The 14,638-nt window shown below is 38.9% G+C and overlaps 1 protein-coding gene across 1 annotated transcript in view; it reads left to right on the forward strand.

Annotated features, from left to right (window-relative positions):
• The window catches only part of LOC122768138 (copine-9-like), a 97,936-nt gene that overhangs the window by 57,900 nt on the left and 25,398 nt on the right, over window positions 1-14,638 (forward strand). Inside the window, exons 7-10 of the mRNA XM_044023903.1 lie at window positions 7,786-7,849; window positions 10,683-10,786; window positions 10,986-11,090; window positions 13,443-13,484. Coding sequence (XP_043879838.1) covers window positions 7,786-7,849; window positions 10,683-10,786; window positions 10,986-11,090; window positions 13,443-13,484 — 315 coding nt within the window. The remainder of the gene's footprint in view (window positions 1-7,785; window positions 7,850-10,682; window positions 10,787-10,985; window positions 11,091-13,442; window positions 13,485-14,638) is intronic.

Below are 14,638 nucleotides of genomic sequence, written 5' to 3' on the forward strand. Positions count from 1 at the left end.
TTTTTTAACATGTTTCATCAAGGTGAAAATAAACAACAGCTTTTTTCACTGTGTTAACAGTGTTGATATGAAATGTTTTTTGGCTTGATTTTGTGGTCAACATTTTATCAGGACACAGCTTCTTGAAACCGCCCATGATCTTTGATAAAAAAAACTCAATAAAGATTACGCAAAAAAATATGTATAGTTACAATATCAGTATAAGAATTACATCAGCTCACCTTCACAAAGAAAATACAAGCATTATTGTCTAAAATGCAGTAACCCAGTTTCTTGACTTAGAGAATATTACATCCATGCACCACATTACAAATAAAGCTTGAATCCACCAGTTTCATTGTTTGTTGTAGGTGTGATATAATATGTACTGAATGTCACAGTCAAAAATTGACATTTTCTTTTCACATTTTCATCTCCCTCCACATAAGTAGCTGCAACTGGCGACTTTTACACTTGAGTTGTATATGAGGTATATATCTGTCAAACGATGAGCTGATATGATACTCAGTATCGGTCTGATACTGGTCAAAATCACTGGATCAGATATCAAAAATACAATCCATAAAATGTGAATAAAAATCAGCAGCAGCTTATTTATTTTTTTCTGTTACACAATTATGTCTTTTAAAGAGCTTGAAATGGCTAGCACACTCAGTCGCTGTGCTGTTAACAGCTTCATTTTTTTAAAAAGTCTAAAATAACAGTATCGGACTGAAATCGGAAGATACTCAATAATATTGGTATTGCTATCGGATATATATAAAGTGGTATCATGCCATCCCTATATCTGTCCATTGTTAAATGATCTTATTAAGAGAGTGAAATATTATACTTTTCAGTTGCTAATTGGCCGTCATCCACTTCAGCACCATGGACAGCACCGAGCCACAATTATGTTTTGTCCCAGCATCTGAACACAGACTTCATATTTTATGTGTGTGTGCATTTGTTATCTCTTTAGAACCTTTTTCCTGCATAAACACTGACAGGACCAATAGTCATCATGGAGACCAAAACCTGGTCCTAATGAAGAAGCAGAAACTCATTTCTTAGGAACTGGTTAAATTTAAGGTTAATATCTGAATTGTGGTTAAAATTAGGATTAGGATTAGCCATTAACTGGTGATGGTTTTGTTTGGGCTGTCCCAACTGCCGCTGTCACGGTTTTGTGACAGCGGCAGTTTGGATTTAGTGCAAGTGAGTTACAGCCACATCATTCTATGTTCAGAACACTTGGATGAACATTTTAAAGAAGCGATTGAATCACTCTAGGCTGTGATATGGTGTGACACGCTAATTTCACTTTAAAATTAGTTATGACCAACACGGCTAGAGGCTCTTGGAAATATCAATGATGAGGGACTTTGCATCAAAGTTGCGCCTGTGGTTCCTCAGTCTCTGGCTTCACTCTGCTTTTTCATGTCACTATGTCCTCATTCTGCTTGTTACACAACTGTATTTTGGAGCTCTTCAACATTAATATTTATTGTGATGTGTTTGTCTTGGCCTGGTTTCCCTTAAAAAATATGTATATTTTTAAAATCTCATGGGGGTTAACCTGGTTAAAGGTAAAAAAAAAGAAGGAAATTCTAATCAATCGCACGCATCTCATACTGCATTTCATTTGCATTTAATTGGAGAATATATTAGCTTATGTAGAGTAAAGATCAGCTCAAACGAGAATTCTGACATAAAACTGGAGTTGAAGTTAAAACTCAATCTCCCACTTCATTCATTTTGGATGAAACTCTAAAGTTACTTTTGGCAATTGGATATTTTAATGATGGCATGTGAATTTGTTTTTAATGATAACGTGTGAAAACTGAAGACTTCACGTTAATTAGATGTTAATCTGCCGTCTGATGTGGAACACTGATAAAGCAGATCTAAAGAAACTGCCCTCATTTCTCTGCTTTAATCTTCTGTCACTGGAAGATGAAAGCTCCACCTTTAACAGAACATTCACTTAAACCTTGTAGATCTGAAAACAGATAATTAAGCGTTCTGGCTCCTTCAAGGCCTTTCAGTGATGCTGGTTAGCTTTTAATCAATCCAAGATTTTTTTCTAAGATCTGACCATCCTTTTATGGTACGATGACACAAAAAAAATCATATATTAAGAAATAATTATTGGCCATGTAATACCGTGATAATTCATCATAAGACACTGATGCACTGAGGTCAATGGGGTGTGGCGGTTGGCACTGTTGCCTCACAGCAAGAAGGACACTGGTGTCTGTTTCCTCTCCATGTGTGAGCTCCAGCTTCCTCCTTCAGTCCAATGAAATGTAGTTTTGGGTTAGGTAAATTAGGGAATCTAAAAGGACTGTAGTTGTTTGTCTCTATATGTTGGTCCTGTTTAACATAGTGACCGATGTAGACCCTGATTTTGGCTCTAGCTTTGTCCACGACACTCAAAACATAAGTGGGATTGTTGCATCTTACTCTGCTACCATTGATGATTACAGTCTTCTAATAATAGTTTTGATTTTGTCTGAAGTCTGACAACATTCTGTCAGTATCAGAGCAGCATCATGTAACTATAGCTGAGCAACAGCAGCTTCTGCAGCCACATGTGGTAATTAGTTATGTTGGTCCATTAAAGAGAAAAAAATAATTGAATCACCAGACCGGACCGAGTGTGAATTGTGTCATCACTGTAACAAAGTCCATGTAGAATTGTTGGTATTTCCAAAGCTTACTGGCTTGATGACAAGATGAACGCCGTCTTTTTAACGACTTTCAGTATGTGTGCACTCGCACTTGCATCATATTTTTACATAATTCAACTAAATTAGTTTTTTGTTTGGCTCTGTCTCTCTAAATATGCGTGACTTTTAAACATAATACTCCAGCTTGTTATGCTCTAAGGCCTTTTTTTCTTTAATATTCAAGACCAAAATGGAACATTTTCTCAGACTTAACACATCCTCCCCAGAGCCACAGCTGATGTAGTTCTCTCTGCTATGACTTAAATAATTCTCATGTTTAAAATGAGTGCTTCCCTTTGCTAATGCCTTATGTTTTAGTATATTTATTTCATATCTGCTTACACTTACATGAATATTTCATCCTTCAATCATCTCACATGGTGCTCGGCCACCTCCACATCAAAGACTCTGCATAGCATCACCCATTACAGGCAGCAGCGGGTACCGGCCGAGAGCTACACTGAGTCACTGTGCTCTGAAAACATTAACATTCATGTCAATGCATGTATTTATAGCTCTGACAGGGATTCCTTTCACTGCCCACAGTGAGACCAATGGATTGCTGCCTACATTTGCTGGTGAAATCCCTGGTCACTGGTGAGATGCATATGATCACAGAGATGTTATATAAATATGTGCATGTGATGTGAACAAGCTTAGTCTTGCTTTAGACAGCGTTTTATACCATGTTTGCTCTCTCAGTTGAACGTTTGCAGGGAACTCGAAACATTTCAACCCTAGAGTGTTATTGGAGGATATAACACGTGATTTTATATTTTCCTTTTGTTAAATTAAAAATAATAATAATAATAATAATTCACATAGAAAATCAAGGTCCATGAAGGTACTATATATGGTTCCTTGCCAACAATCCAGTAGACGATGTGCAGTAAGAATATGCAAGAAAAACACAAATAAAGTGAAAGGAACATTATTTTAGAACATTATAGAATAGTGTTTCCCAATCCTGGTCCTCGGGGACCCCTGTCCTGCATGTTTCAGATGTTCCCCTGCTCCATCAACTTACCAAGTTTTTGAGATTTTATCATAGATGCAGGAGAAGACTGTACTTTTTGCCTTTCAGAACTTTCGCAGGCCTCCACTGATTGGTCATATTTCACAACGACGCTTTCTGTGACGTAGCTGGATCTCTGCTGATTGGCTGGGTGAAATTCATGTGTTTCTAAGATCTCACGGTAACCCACGGTAAAGTAGTTTCGGTTGTCTGCGTAAGTTACCAGATATAGTTCTTTACTCAGTAAAGGTATTGCACTGTCAGAGATTTTTTGAGTAAAAACCTTTAAAAAAATAAATTTTCTGCTGTAAAACTCCCAACATATTAAGAAACATTCGAGTTATTTTACTTAACAAACAAATTAAAGAGATAAAAACTCCCTGAAATTAGAGTCATTTGCTTTCACTAGCTTTACTGTTTCTATCATTTAGCAGAACGTCTCTCCTGACAAACATGTCATGGATTTAATCAAGTAGGCTATTACTGATCAATGACACATAATCATGACCAAACTCTATACAGCATTTAATCATTTTTTTTCCCCTCTGGAAATGAATAATCATGTGCTCAATCAAGCTCTGTCATAACTTAAAAACTGTGAGTCAAAAAATATGACTGAGCATTTCTATATTTTTAGAAGTGGAGTTATGTCCTGAAAACCAATCTTGTTATTTCCCAGTGGGACTGTCAGAACATGTACATGGTACACTTCAGGCTTCGAGAAGAGACTATGAAATACATTATGTCATGGAGTGTCCTCACACCTACAGAAGGATCAACACATTTGTCGAGCATGTATGCGACTGTGTTGGAAAGGGTTGAACAAATTGAAACGCTCTCTCGCTCTCAAACACACACACACACACCTCCACCCAGTGTCTTTGATGACTTCCATCTCCATGTTATTTTCAGCATATTTACTATATCGATTGCTTCCGTCCTCTTGTGCAGCTTCACAAGCACAGAGTTACGGCATGAATGCAAATAGGAGCCTATGTGACAAGTGATGTGTGTGAGTCCGTGTGAGAGAGAAATACTACAAGTATCCCCCCCCCCACACACTCCTCCATGCGACCACATAGAGGTCATTATCAGAGCGATTGCTGTCTGCTCATAGATCACTGTTAGCTTTTTTGCGTCGGAGCGGGAGGGTCACCCGAGATTGATTAAAAAGAAAGCCACACTGAGAGGAAACTGGAATGGGGGCTGAATTTAATTCCTCCTTTAGATGAAGCTATGCGAGTTTAACTTGCCCTCGTGCAGCTGAGGTTACGTGACTGTGTTCACAAAAGTGGCAGAGGATAGAGACAATAGACTGACCCTGAGCTAAAAAGCTCATTTTCAATGGCTCAGGAAACACACGCTGAACGTTTGCGCAGGATTATCATCTGTGGATTCTGCAGTTTAACAGACTGTGTGCACAGGTTTTTTGGTGTGTTTGTTTGTCACAGGTGTTTATGGCGATATCCTTTAGTCAAATCAGACGGCCTGTTCACAGTGGGGCGTCTTTAAGTGGATGGAACAGACGCTGTTTTCCTGTGAGGTGGAGTGTGACTCATGTGGAACTTTTTTTTCTTGGTTTGACTTGACTTGAAAACTATTAAATTAAATTATGCAGCTTTGCTGTCTGTTCCCTAACACACAGTTAAAGATATGAGAAGGAGGCTAGTATGACTTCAGTGGACCTAACATGTGATAGGTGCTGTCATAGGAGATGATGTCTGTCTAATTAGAAAATTAACTTTTTTATTTCTTATGTGGCATATACACTCCCACCTCACTTGGCCCCTGTGTCCTATATGCTTCAATATGAATTGCATAGGCAAATAATACATGTCAAAAAATATTCTGCTTTAAAGCTCCAATGCGAAACTTCTGTTGCCCCCTGTGGACTTTTCCCGTTTTCCCATTGCCCGTTTTCTTGTTCATTGTTTGTCTTGTCTTCTCCTTCAGTAATTCTTGATGCAGAGCCGCCTCAGGCAAGGAGGGGTATTTGTTATTCAACAAATTGTTTCAGTTAATTGCACTAAAGGGCAGTGAGGACGCAAACTCTGAATGTTGCAACCCCAATCGTCTGGTGGACCATTGTGAATAGGACCTGAGTCTATTAGCTCCATAAGACTCTCTCTATGTTTCTCTTTGTAGCAGTGTTTAGACCTTATGTCCCCTGCATCATTCCTGCACTGCACACAGGAACTGATTTGTTTTATGTCAAAATATAATATAAAAAAAAATAAAATATAGGAACAGCTACAATAAAGACGGCTGCAAACAGTATGACTGAAAACAAGAATCTCCTGCTCAAAATAAAACATTGTTTAGCAGTTTGACGAGATAAATTCCTCTTGGCCCTGCCCACCCCTGTACTACTGCTGTACACACACAAACGCTCCCTTAGTCAGGTCTGATAGTTTTGCCTGAGAGATGAAGAACTACATTGTTTCTGTTCTCGAAAAACAAACTGCCGCTTTAATTCATTGAAATGTAATTAAATTAAGTTATTAAGACACATATGAACTCAATAATGAAATGATAGTGAAAACATCTTTAAGAAGATATGAGAAAGTTGAAAAAAGAGACAGAAAAATAAGCAGTGCGGGAATAGAGAACTGCTCTGAACTCCTGCTATGGCTGGGGACTCCTTCCGAAAAAAAAATGATTTTGGTGTTTACTCATCGAAATCTAATTTCAGTAAAATAAATAAGCTTGTTTCATGTATTCACCTTGAATTAAAAGTCCCATTACGCTCAAGAGAGGTTAGGAGACAGACCCTGAGCAGTGATCCACAAGAAGATAGGTGTTATTTCTCCAGTGCAATATAGAGCCATACAACATACAGTGTGTGATTACTGTGCTTTGGTCTGTGCATCTGTCACTGCTGCTGTAATTAATGATACAAATGTCAAGTGTCGAGCTACAGTGGGATCATATGAGAGGGAACTGTGGCGTGAATGGAAGCGAAGGACAAAGCTCTGTGTGAGTCTCCTGTCCTGGTAACTTTTGACACTGTGTGTTAAGATTAAGTCACATCTACTGGTTTCTGTTCCATTTCAAGTACACATGAGACCCTATTGTAGTCTTCAATTGTCATTGGAACTTAAAAGGTGTTTACTAAAAACATGGCAGTCCAAATATTAAGAGCTCATTGTGTGGTAATGAAAGCAACAATTCATACATTGTGGACTTGTTTGTATACTAAAAAAACATCAGTATGGACATGTAAAAAAGAGGCAAAAAAAGAGAAAAGGTAGGAATAAGTGTCGCGTAATTCCAGAGGGTTGGAGTCCTCAACAACTAGGGTCTGAAAAATCTTCAAAACATTATGGGTCATTATGGGTCATTATACTTGTTATATTTGTGATATTTTATAGCAACGACCAAAAACACTTTAGTTGCCAATTAACATGAACTATAAGAGGAGATCATGTAACATATTCCTCCCTTTGTTGCACTAACTCCAGGTCCATATTATGATTCAAATCCTTTGTTGAATTAATAATTTACATTTTAGTTAATTACTTATCTCTTCCTCTCTCTCTCTCTCTCTCACTCTCTCTCCCTCACTCCATGTGTAGAAAACAGGTCAGGAAGCAATGGCAATGGCCCGACTCTGGTTAGAGTTCAGGTTTTATAAACATATGGGCGAACTTGAGTATTTTCAAAATTGCTGGTGTTTTAATTGTAACTTTGTGCTGTAATGATCAGCTCTCTCTTGAAATGTTCTTTGCATTAGCACTGAGAAAAAAAATCTCTTTCCCTCCCTCCCTCCCTCCCTTCCTTTATTTCTCTTTCTGTGTCAAGCAAACCGGCCAAGGCAGTTTTCCATTATCACTGTCTTCAAGTGCTTGCTCTCATTGAATGTTGGGTCTTTGTTAATAATATAAAGAATGTGTTCTACTCCTCTACTGTCTCAGAGTGCTCAACGTTAATTGCTGCATGTATATATACTGTATATATAAAGCTGAATTGACTCCATTTTTTCTCACCCCTCCTTTCACTGCCACATTACCCTCTCCCTTCCACTGTCTCTTGCTGTCTCTATCTCCCTTTTTCTCTCAGTGGGATCCCAGGGAAGAAGTGTGGAGCCATCGTCTTCACAGCTGAGGAGCTCAGCAACTGCCGGGTTGGTATCACATCACACTCAGACCTGGTGATCCAAGTTTGTTAGTTCACACGTCACCAACGTGTCTCCAGTGACCACCAGTGATGGGAAATGTAATTTTCACAAGTAACTAATAATGTTACAAAGTGATTGCACATAAAAAAGTAACTTATGTTCCAATGTTACCGTTATGTTCTGAGAAAAGTAATTGGATTAGATTTGTTGTTCCAGCAATGCTATAGTGACCAATCATTCATTCATCTTCTATCGCTTTATCCTCCACATGTGGGGGTCGCTGGTGCCAATCTCTGCTGACATAGGGCGAAAGGCGGGGTACACCCTGGACAGGTTGCCAGTCCATCACAGGGACACATAGAGACAAACAACATCCACTCTCACACTCATTTAGAGTGACCAATTTTGCCTGATCCTAAAATCTGCATGTTTTTATTAAAAATAACAACCCACAGAAGGAAAATAAATACATAAAAGGGAGGAGAAGTGAATGCAATCTCTGCGTGACTGTCACTGCATCATTTTAGACTGTTTTGATTGATATTGGGACAATTGAGTTCTGAGTAGGATGGATCCAGTCGGTGTAATGACCATAACATTTTCCACAAGTCTGCTGCAGTGCAAACATATTTCAAACAATCAAACATCCGTTGCAATTCTGTCTTCATTTCCGTGGAAGCCTTGTTGAGGGAGTCGGAACTTTGTCGATACTGTCACGGAGAGTTGGAGACTGCACAGTTGACAGTGGTGGCATGTCCACCACGTAGCCTGCGACAAGCTTGTTAATTTATTTCTAAGTGACATTTTAGCTGAGTTAAAACTTGTTGTCTCAGAGCTGGAGCACCACTGCTGTCAGCATCCTCCTCCTCCTCCACCTCCACATCCTCCACAGGTCTTAACTTGCCAGTGCACAAATTCCTTGCAATTGACAGCCTCCCCTCCTACCCGGAAATGAACTGTATTTTGCTGTGATATTCTACAAATAATTAAAAAGGTTAATGCAGACAGGTGTCCAAGTGGAAAAAAGGTACAGAAATATTTAGTAAAGCAAAAAAGTAACGGATTAGCTGATGCATTTCATCAAAAAAAAGGCAATGTTAACTTAATCTTAACTCTTAACACATGACTTTGTAATTGTGTAACGTGTTACCCCAACACTGGTGACCACAAAGTCCATTGTGTTTTTCACCTGTCACCACACGTGGGTCTACTGTTAATGTGTTTTTGTCTGAAAGGATAATTGTTTCTCCAGACACACACACACACACACACACACACACAGTGGGAGAGTGTGATATAAAGAGTTCAAGCCAGGGGTCAGAAAGTTAACCATCTGAATTAATGAGAGTCACGTTCTCTGTTTCTAACTTTGCATAGAGAATTTAAATGACTCGGCAGACTTTCAGATTAATGTTGTGATTTGCATCGAATTTAGTGAAAGTGAATTGGTGTGTTTTCCTTCAAAGTCATGATCAGAGCCTCTCATGAAATATGTATCCAGTCCTGCAGTGCACTTTTCATGCCATGGGGGGGTTAATAATTGGACTTGCCACTCTCCAATCAAAGAGAGAGAACATGCCAGCACACGCACACATCATTTTGCATTATATATATGCAAACAAATGCAATTTCATCCATAATGATATAATATGAATCCTGAGGAAACGGTTTTGTGATGTAAACACACTATTAACTTTTAACCTTTTTCCGTCTATATAAACAGAATATTATATATTTATTTTAAGGAAGGTTAAAATCTGCCCAGAGGACACTAGTGACATTTATTAGTTATGGTTCATAGGCACTGTATGTTGTAGTTATTGAAAAATGTGTGTGTCCTTGGGGGAAAAAGCTTCTATGGTTAATGGTTCAATTTTAGTGCATGTGTTTTATTTTCAATAATAATAATAAAAAAAGACTATTTACTATTACTAAATAGTGAATACTAAATTACTTTTCTACTTTTGTGCAAACCATGCAGACACGTTTTGTTTTCAGAAAAAAAATTCAAATTTCACATTTTGGCCAATTGTTTCACAAGTTTCATGCCGATATTAGTGAACTATTTCTCAATGATATGAGACAAAAATCATCACACTACACGCACACACACAGAGACGTGGAGAAATAGGTAAGAGTGTGTAGTGAGGAAGATGTTTGTTGTATTCCAAGACCAGGTTGAGATGCTGCATCTGTCACAATTATGGTTTCATGGATTTAATAATACTCTCAGGATGTTCCCTAACCAGTTGCTTTTTGTGCCTAAACCTCTTCATAAATAGAAATGGTTATTGTCACCCTCATTTGTTAATTTTAACCAAAAGCAACTCAAAAAAGTAAGAAATAGATACTTTGATTTAGAAACATCAGCTCAAGTGTGTCTGTAAAAACGTCAGTTCTATCTAAAAAATCTATCTAAATTTTTAAAGGACAATTGATTTCCATATGTCACTGTTTTCATTTGCCATGTGTCGAGATTACAGAAAACAGATTTATATATTTTTTTCAGGCTCACTGTGGTAGCCCTAAAATATGTTGTTTTGTGGTTGTCAAATTTTCATGATGGAGGTGTCCATGTGCAAAATGGCCAAATAAGGGAAATATGTCAGGTTGAAGTATACCATTCAGGATAGTCATTACTCCAGTATAGAATCTTTAGGTGTTTTTCTGCTGATTAGGGTTTTATATTTTAAAGCGTATGTCCAAGTGAACCCATGAGTAAACAAGTAAATAAATAGTGGTCAAAATCAAAATCCAATTGTAAGTATGAACTAAACATAAATTGTCAAATTACTTTGTTCTTCATACTTTTGTATGAACCTTTATTTTTTTCTCCCAGGACATTGCCACCATGCAGCTCTGTGCCAACAAGCTGGACAAAAAAGATTTCTTTGGCAAATCTGACCCTTTCCTCGTCTTTTACCGGAGCAACGAGGATGGCACGTAAGTGAGCAGTTTTAAATTACCTTTGTTTGGTTGACTATAAAAGCTTCATGTACACTCCATCTTACATCTAGTCCATTTAAGTATTGGTATTGCTAATTTTGCAGTACCAAAGAGTCTGACACATTTCCTTTACATTTACTACCATTCTAGCAGCAGTTTAACTATTGCTCTCTGACTCCATTTCTTGTATTTCCAGGTTCACCATCTGCCACAAGACTGAAGTTATCAAGAACAACCTGAATCCTGTTTGGCAGCCGTTTACCATCCCTGTTCGAGCTCTTTGTAATGGAGACTATGACAGGTGAGAGGACAGCAAACAGTTCAGAGGTTAATCGAGTCAGCAGTCAGACCCCATTACTTTCTGCAAACATAAATGTATTATAAATGTGATGTTTAATGGCTGATTTCTCTGCAAAGTGAAAACCAGCCTGTGGCAAATTGAATTGACTACATAAATGCAGCTTCTTCAGCTCTCCACTGTCTGAACACAGTGCTTTACGTTTTATTGAAAACTCTGCCTTTAGAACCCACCACTGTGAACTTTATACTCTGCTCTCTTGGCCTTCACTGAGGCTAAAGAAGCAACAGCACTGGATTAGATTTATTGACAAGGCCATATTACCCCCGTATCCGTGTCGCCTCATGTCCCCAGGTACGAGCGGGTACAACTCCCACTCATCATGTCGGTTCCTCTTCAGAGTTCCCAAAATCCACTCAGAACTTAAACAGCTTTTTCACTGCACCTTGGTCATGGAACAATCTGCAAAATTCACTACAGCTTCAGCATTTTATTTCCCTGTGCGAATTTAAAACACTGTTGACAGCAGAGTGTAACTCCTATTCTTGAAAAAACTGCTATCCCATGAAAAGAATTGTCCCTTGAGATTAAATCTCAAGGGACTCCCTGGTAAAATAAAGGTAAAATAAAACAAATAAACCTGTGTTTAACTGCAAATCAGGACTTCAACCAAGCTGTGAAGTCCCTGTAGAATTCCATAGACAAATCCAGTGAAGGGCAAGAAGTGAGCAGTCTGCTGCTGTGGTGGCATTTCCTAATATTATGTGCAGGTTTAAGTGAAATGTAGCCTTTTTTAACTTTAACTCATGCACCGTGGACATGGAATAAGCTGCAAACCATAATTTCATGACAGACACTGCCTTCTTTAAACACCTGCAAAGGCATTTTATGGACCGTCATGAAAGAAACATGTTGTTTACATAACCTTTCTGAGGGGTTCAGATGAAGGATCTTGTTGGTGTGGCCTGTATACTTTATTATATCTCTCTTTTTGTATCTCCTTTAATTACCTCCGTTTTACTTTTAGATTCTGTTGTGACTTTTATATCTGACATTTGTATTGTCTCTGGAACTATTTGTATTTGTTGTGCTGCTATCTTGACCAGGACTCCCTGGAAGAAGAGATCTTGTATCTCAATGAGACCTTCCTCGCTAAATAAAAATAAAAAGAGAATGTATTACTTTGTACAGATGTGTAGGAAGACATGAAGAACCTGTGCGCTTTTCAGCTGCTTCAAAAATCATCTCTGTAAAAAAGTGATTAAAATAAAAAAGCCTTCATGTCATCCCCATTGTCAAGCTATTATTTATATCAGTGAGGGAAGTCTGGTGCCTAATGTCACTAATCTGACTCCTCATGCTGCTGTCACTGTCAGCAGGCAGTGAGTCGCTGCGATAATGGCAGCTCTGCCGGATGATGGTTTGTCTGTAGAGTTCACCAAGGCTATAGAACCATTTTAAAGCTTTAAATGTTCCTACGCCTCAATTATATAGCGATGTCCCTCCGGCTGAGCTAGAATTAACATCCTGTATTTGAATTCTTAACAGTATGTGTGGTGAACACCACTAACTGCTCATCACCTGAATTATACAGCACCATCCCTGCGGTAAACTATGGTGGTGGCGGCTTCATCATGTGGGAGTGCTACTCACTGACAGGCACAGTAAGAATTGGTGAGAATAAAAATGCTGAAAACTGCTCAAATATTTGGAGAATGAATGGCTCAGCCGAGTCCAGACTTTGATTGAAACACCTGAAGATGGCAGTTCACAGATGCTTCCACACCACGGGACATCTGGGATAAATCTTTAGTTCTTGTTAAGGTCCCATTCATATTGTTAACATATGACAAACGATGTGCTGTGAAGCTATGTTGCTTGATTCATGTATTGGATGTGCTTGGATCTGTGTGAAGCAGCAGACATTGGGCTCTATGGTGGTCAGAATAATGCCAGCAGTCGGCCATGTTGTCAGTCTCAGGCCAGTGCTGGTGTTATTGAGACCAACATGGAAGCCAGGCAGCGACGGTCACACAAGTGTGTGAAGTGCTGCCATCGATCCAAGTGTTAATCCAAATCAATGTGTTGTTACCTTACACTTCACTAAAATCCTGATCTTGTAGCAACAAGCAGAGTGAACTGTTCAGGGCAGATCAGCATCAGTAGTATCAGCCACAACATAAAAACCAGTCACGTGTGTGATTTTTAGTCTAGAGGAAAAGCTTACCTCTACACCAGAGAGACCATTTGAGTTTGACAACCCTGCTCTAGACTTAACTTTCCCTCTTTTCATTTTTGTCCACACTGTCCCACCTGTTTGTCTCACCTCTGTGCCCTCATCTCACCTCCCTGCAGGACGGTGAAGGTGGACGTTTACGACTGGGACCGAGATGGGAGGTGAGTTTTCTTGCTCTGTTTTTCATTCTCATCTTCAGCTCTACACTGTGACCCCACCCACCTTGCACACGCCGAGTGCTAAATCCAAAATAACTTTGAGGTCAGAGGTCACAGCTGGGTGGAGGACAGTAGGTCAGGATTTATGAGCGTTGGCCATGATGCTGACATGGCTTCTATCTTTCACTGACAGATTTGTGGCATTAATGGAAATTTCAGGTCTTGCAGTGTTTCATCACAGTATCTCATGCATGGACAGCCTGCAGGGGATTAAACATGGGTTATTCATTTATTTATGGGTTTGATGGGCAAACAATTAGAGAATTATCATCTATTGAAGAAAAGTGCATTTAGAAAAGTTTCATCTTAAAATTGTAGGTTTGATCCCCAACTGAGAGCTGTGGTGGCAGCATGTAAATAGGCATGAATGATGCTCTGAGTGGTCATCAGGTGAATGAGTGAATTAGAATGCTAATACTAGGCCTTTAAAGATCATTTAACAAATCTCTTTGCTCGTGCTACAGCCTGCACATCCAATGTACACAATGTAGTGTTCATGTACATGTGCATACATGTATTTATGGGCACAATGTTATAAACAGATGGTTTTGATGTTAATGTTGATAGACAGTTGATGTAATTTCCGTGCATAAACGTCTTCCATGTTACTTTTTTGTCTCTTCACCCTTTGTTGTCTCTCATCCGCCTCCTCCCCAGTGGGAGATGGACTTCTTATGCACCTTGAGAATTCCCCTCCAAATAGCAGCATTAAACAGGGAGAGCTGGTGTCATGCACAGCCCCAGGTGGTGATAAATGGAGATGCTGAGATGATGTGAGGGCATGCAGGGAGTTGATATTTACCAGTCAGATGATGCTGGAGGGGAGTCTTTCTTGTTCAGATGAAAAAATAACGTGTTGAACTCAGTGAAACATTTCTCTGAGGGATTCTCTCAACAGACCATTTAAGGGGTAGATTCTTTTTTTTCTTATTCTGGCACAGATCAAATAAAGATTTTTATTTATTGTAATTTGCAAACATGACACATTTAAATGTTTGCGTCTGTGTGTTTTGTGTTGCTTGTGCTGTGAATGCCACGTGTCCTTTGTATCTTTGTATATTTGCATTGACTTTGTGTGTTTTCTCATCAAAACTGCG

The sequence above is a fragment of the Solea senegalensis genome, linkage group LG4, assembly GCF_019176455.1.
Source record: "Solea senegalensis isolate Sse05_10M linkage group LG4, IFAPA_SoseM_1, whole genome shotgun sequence".
Classification (NCBI taxonomy): domain Eukaryota; kingdom Metazoa; phylum Chordata; class Actinopteri; order Pleuronectiformes; family Soleidae; genus Solea; species Solea senegalensis.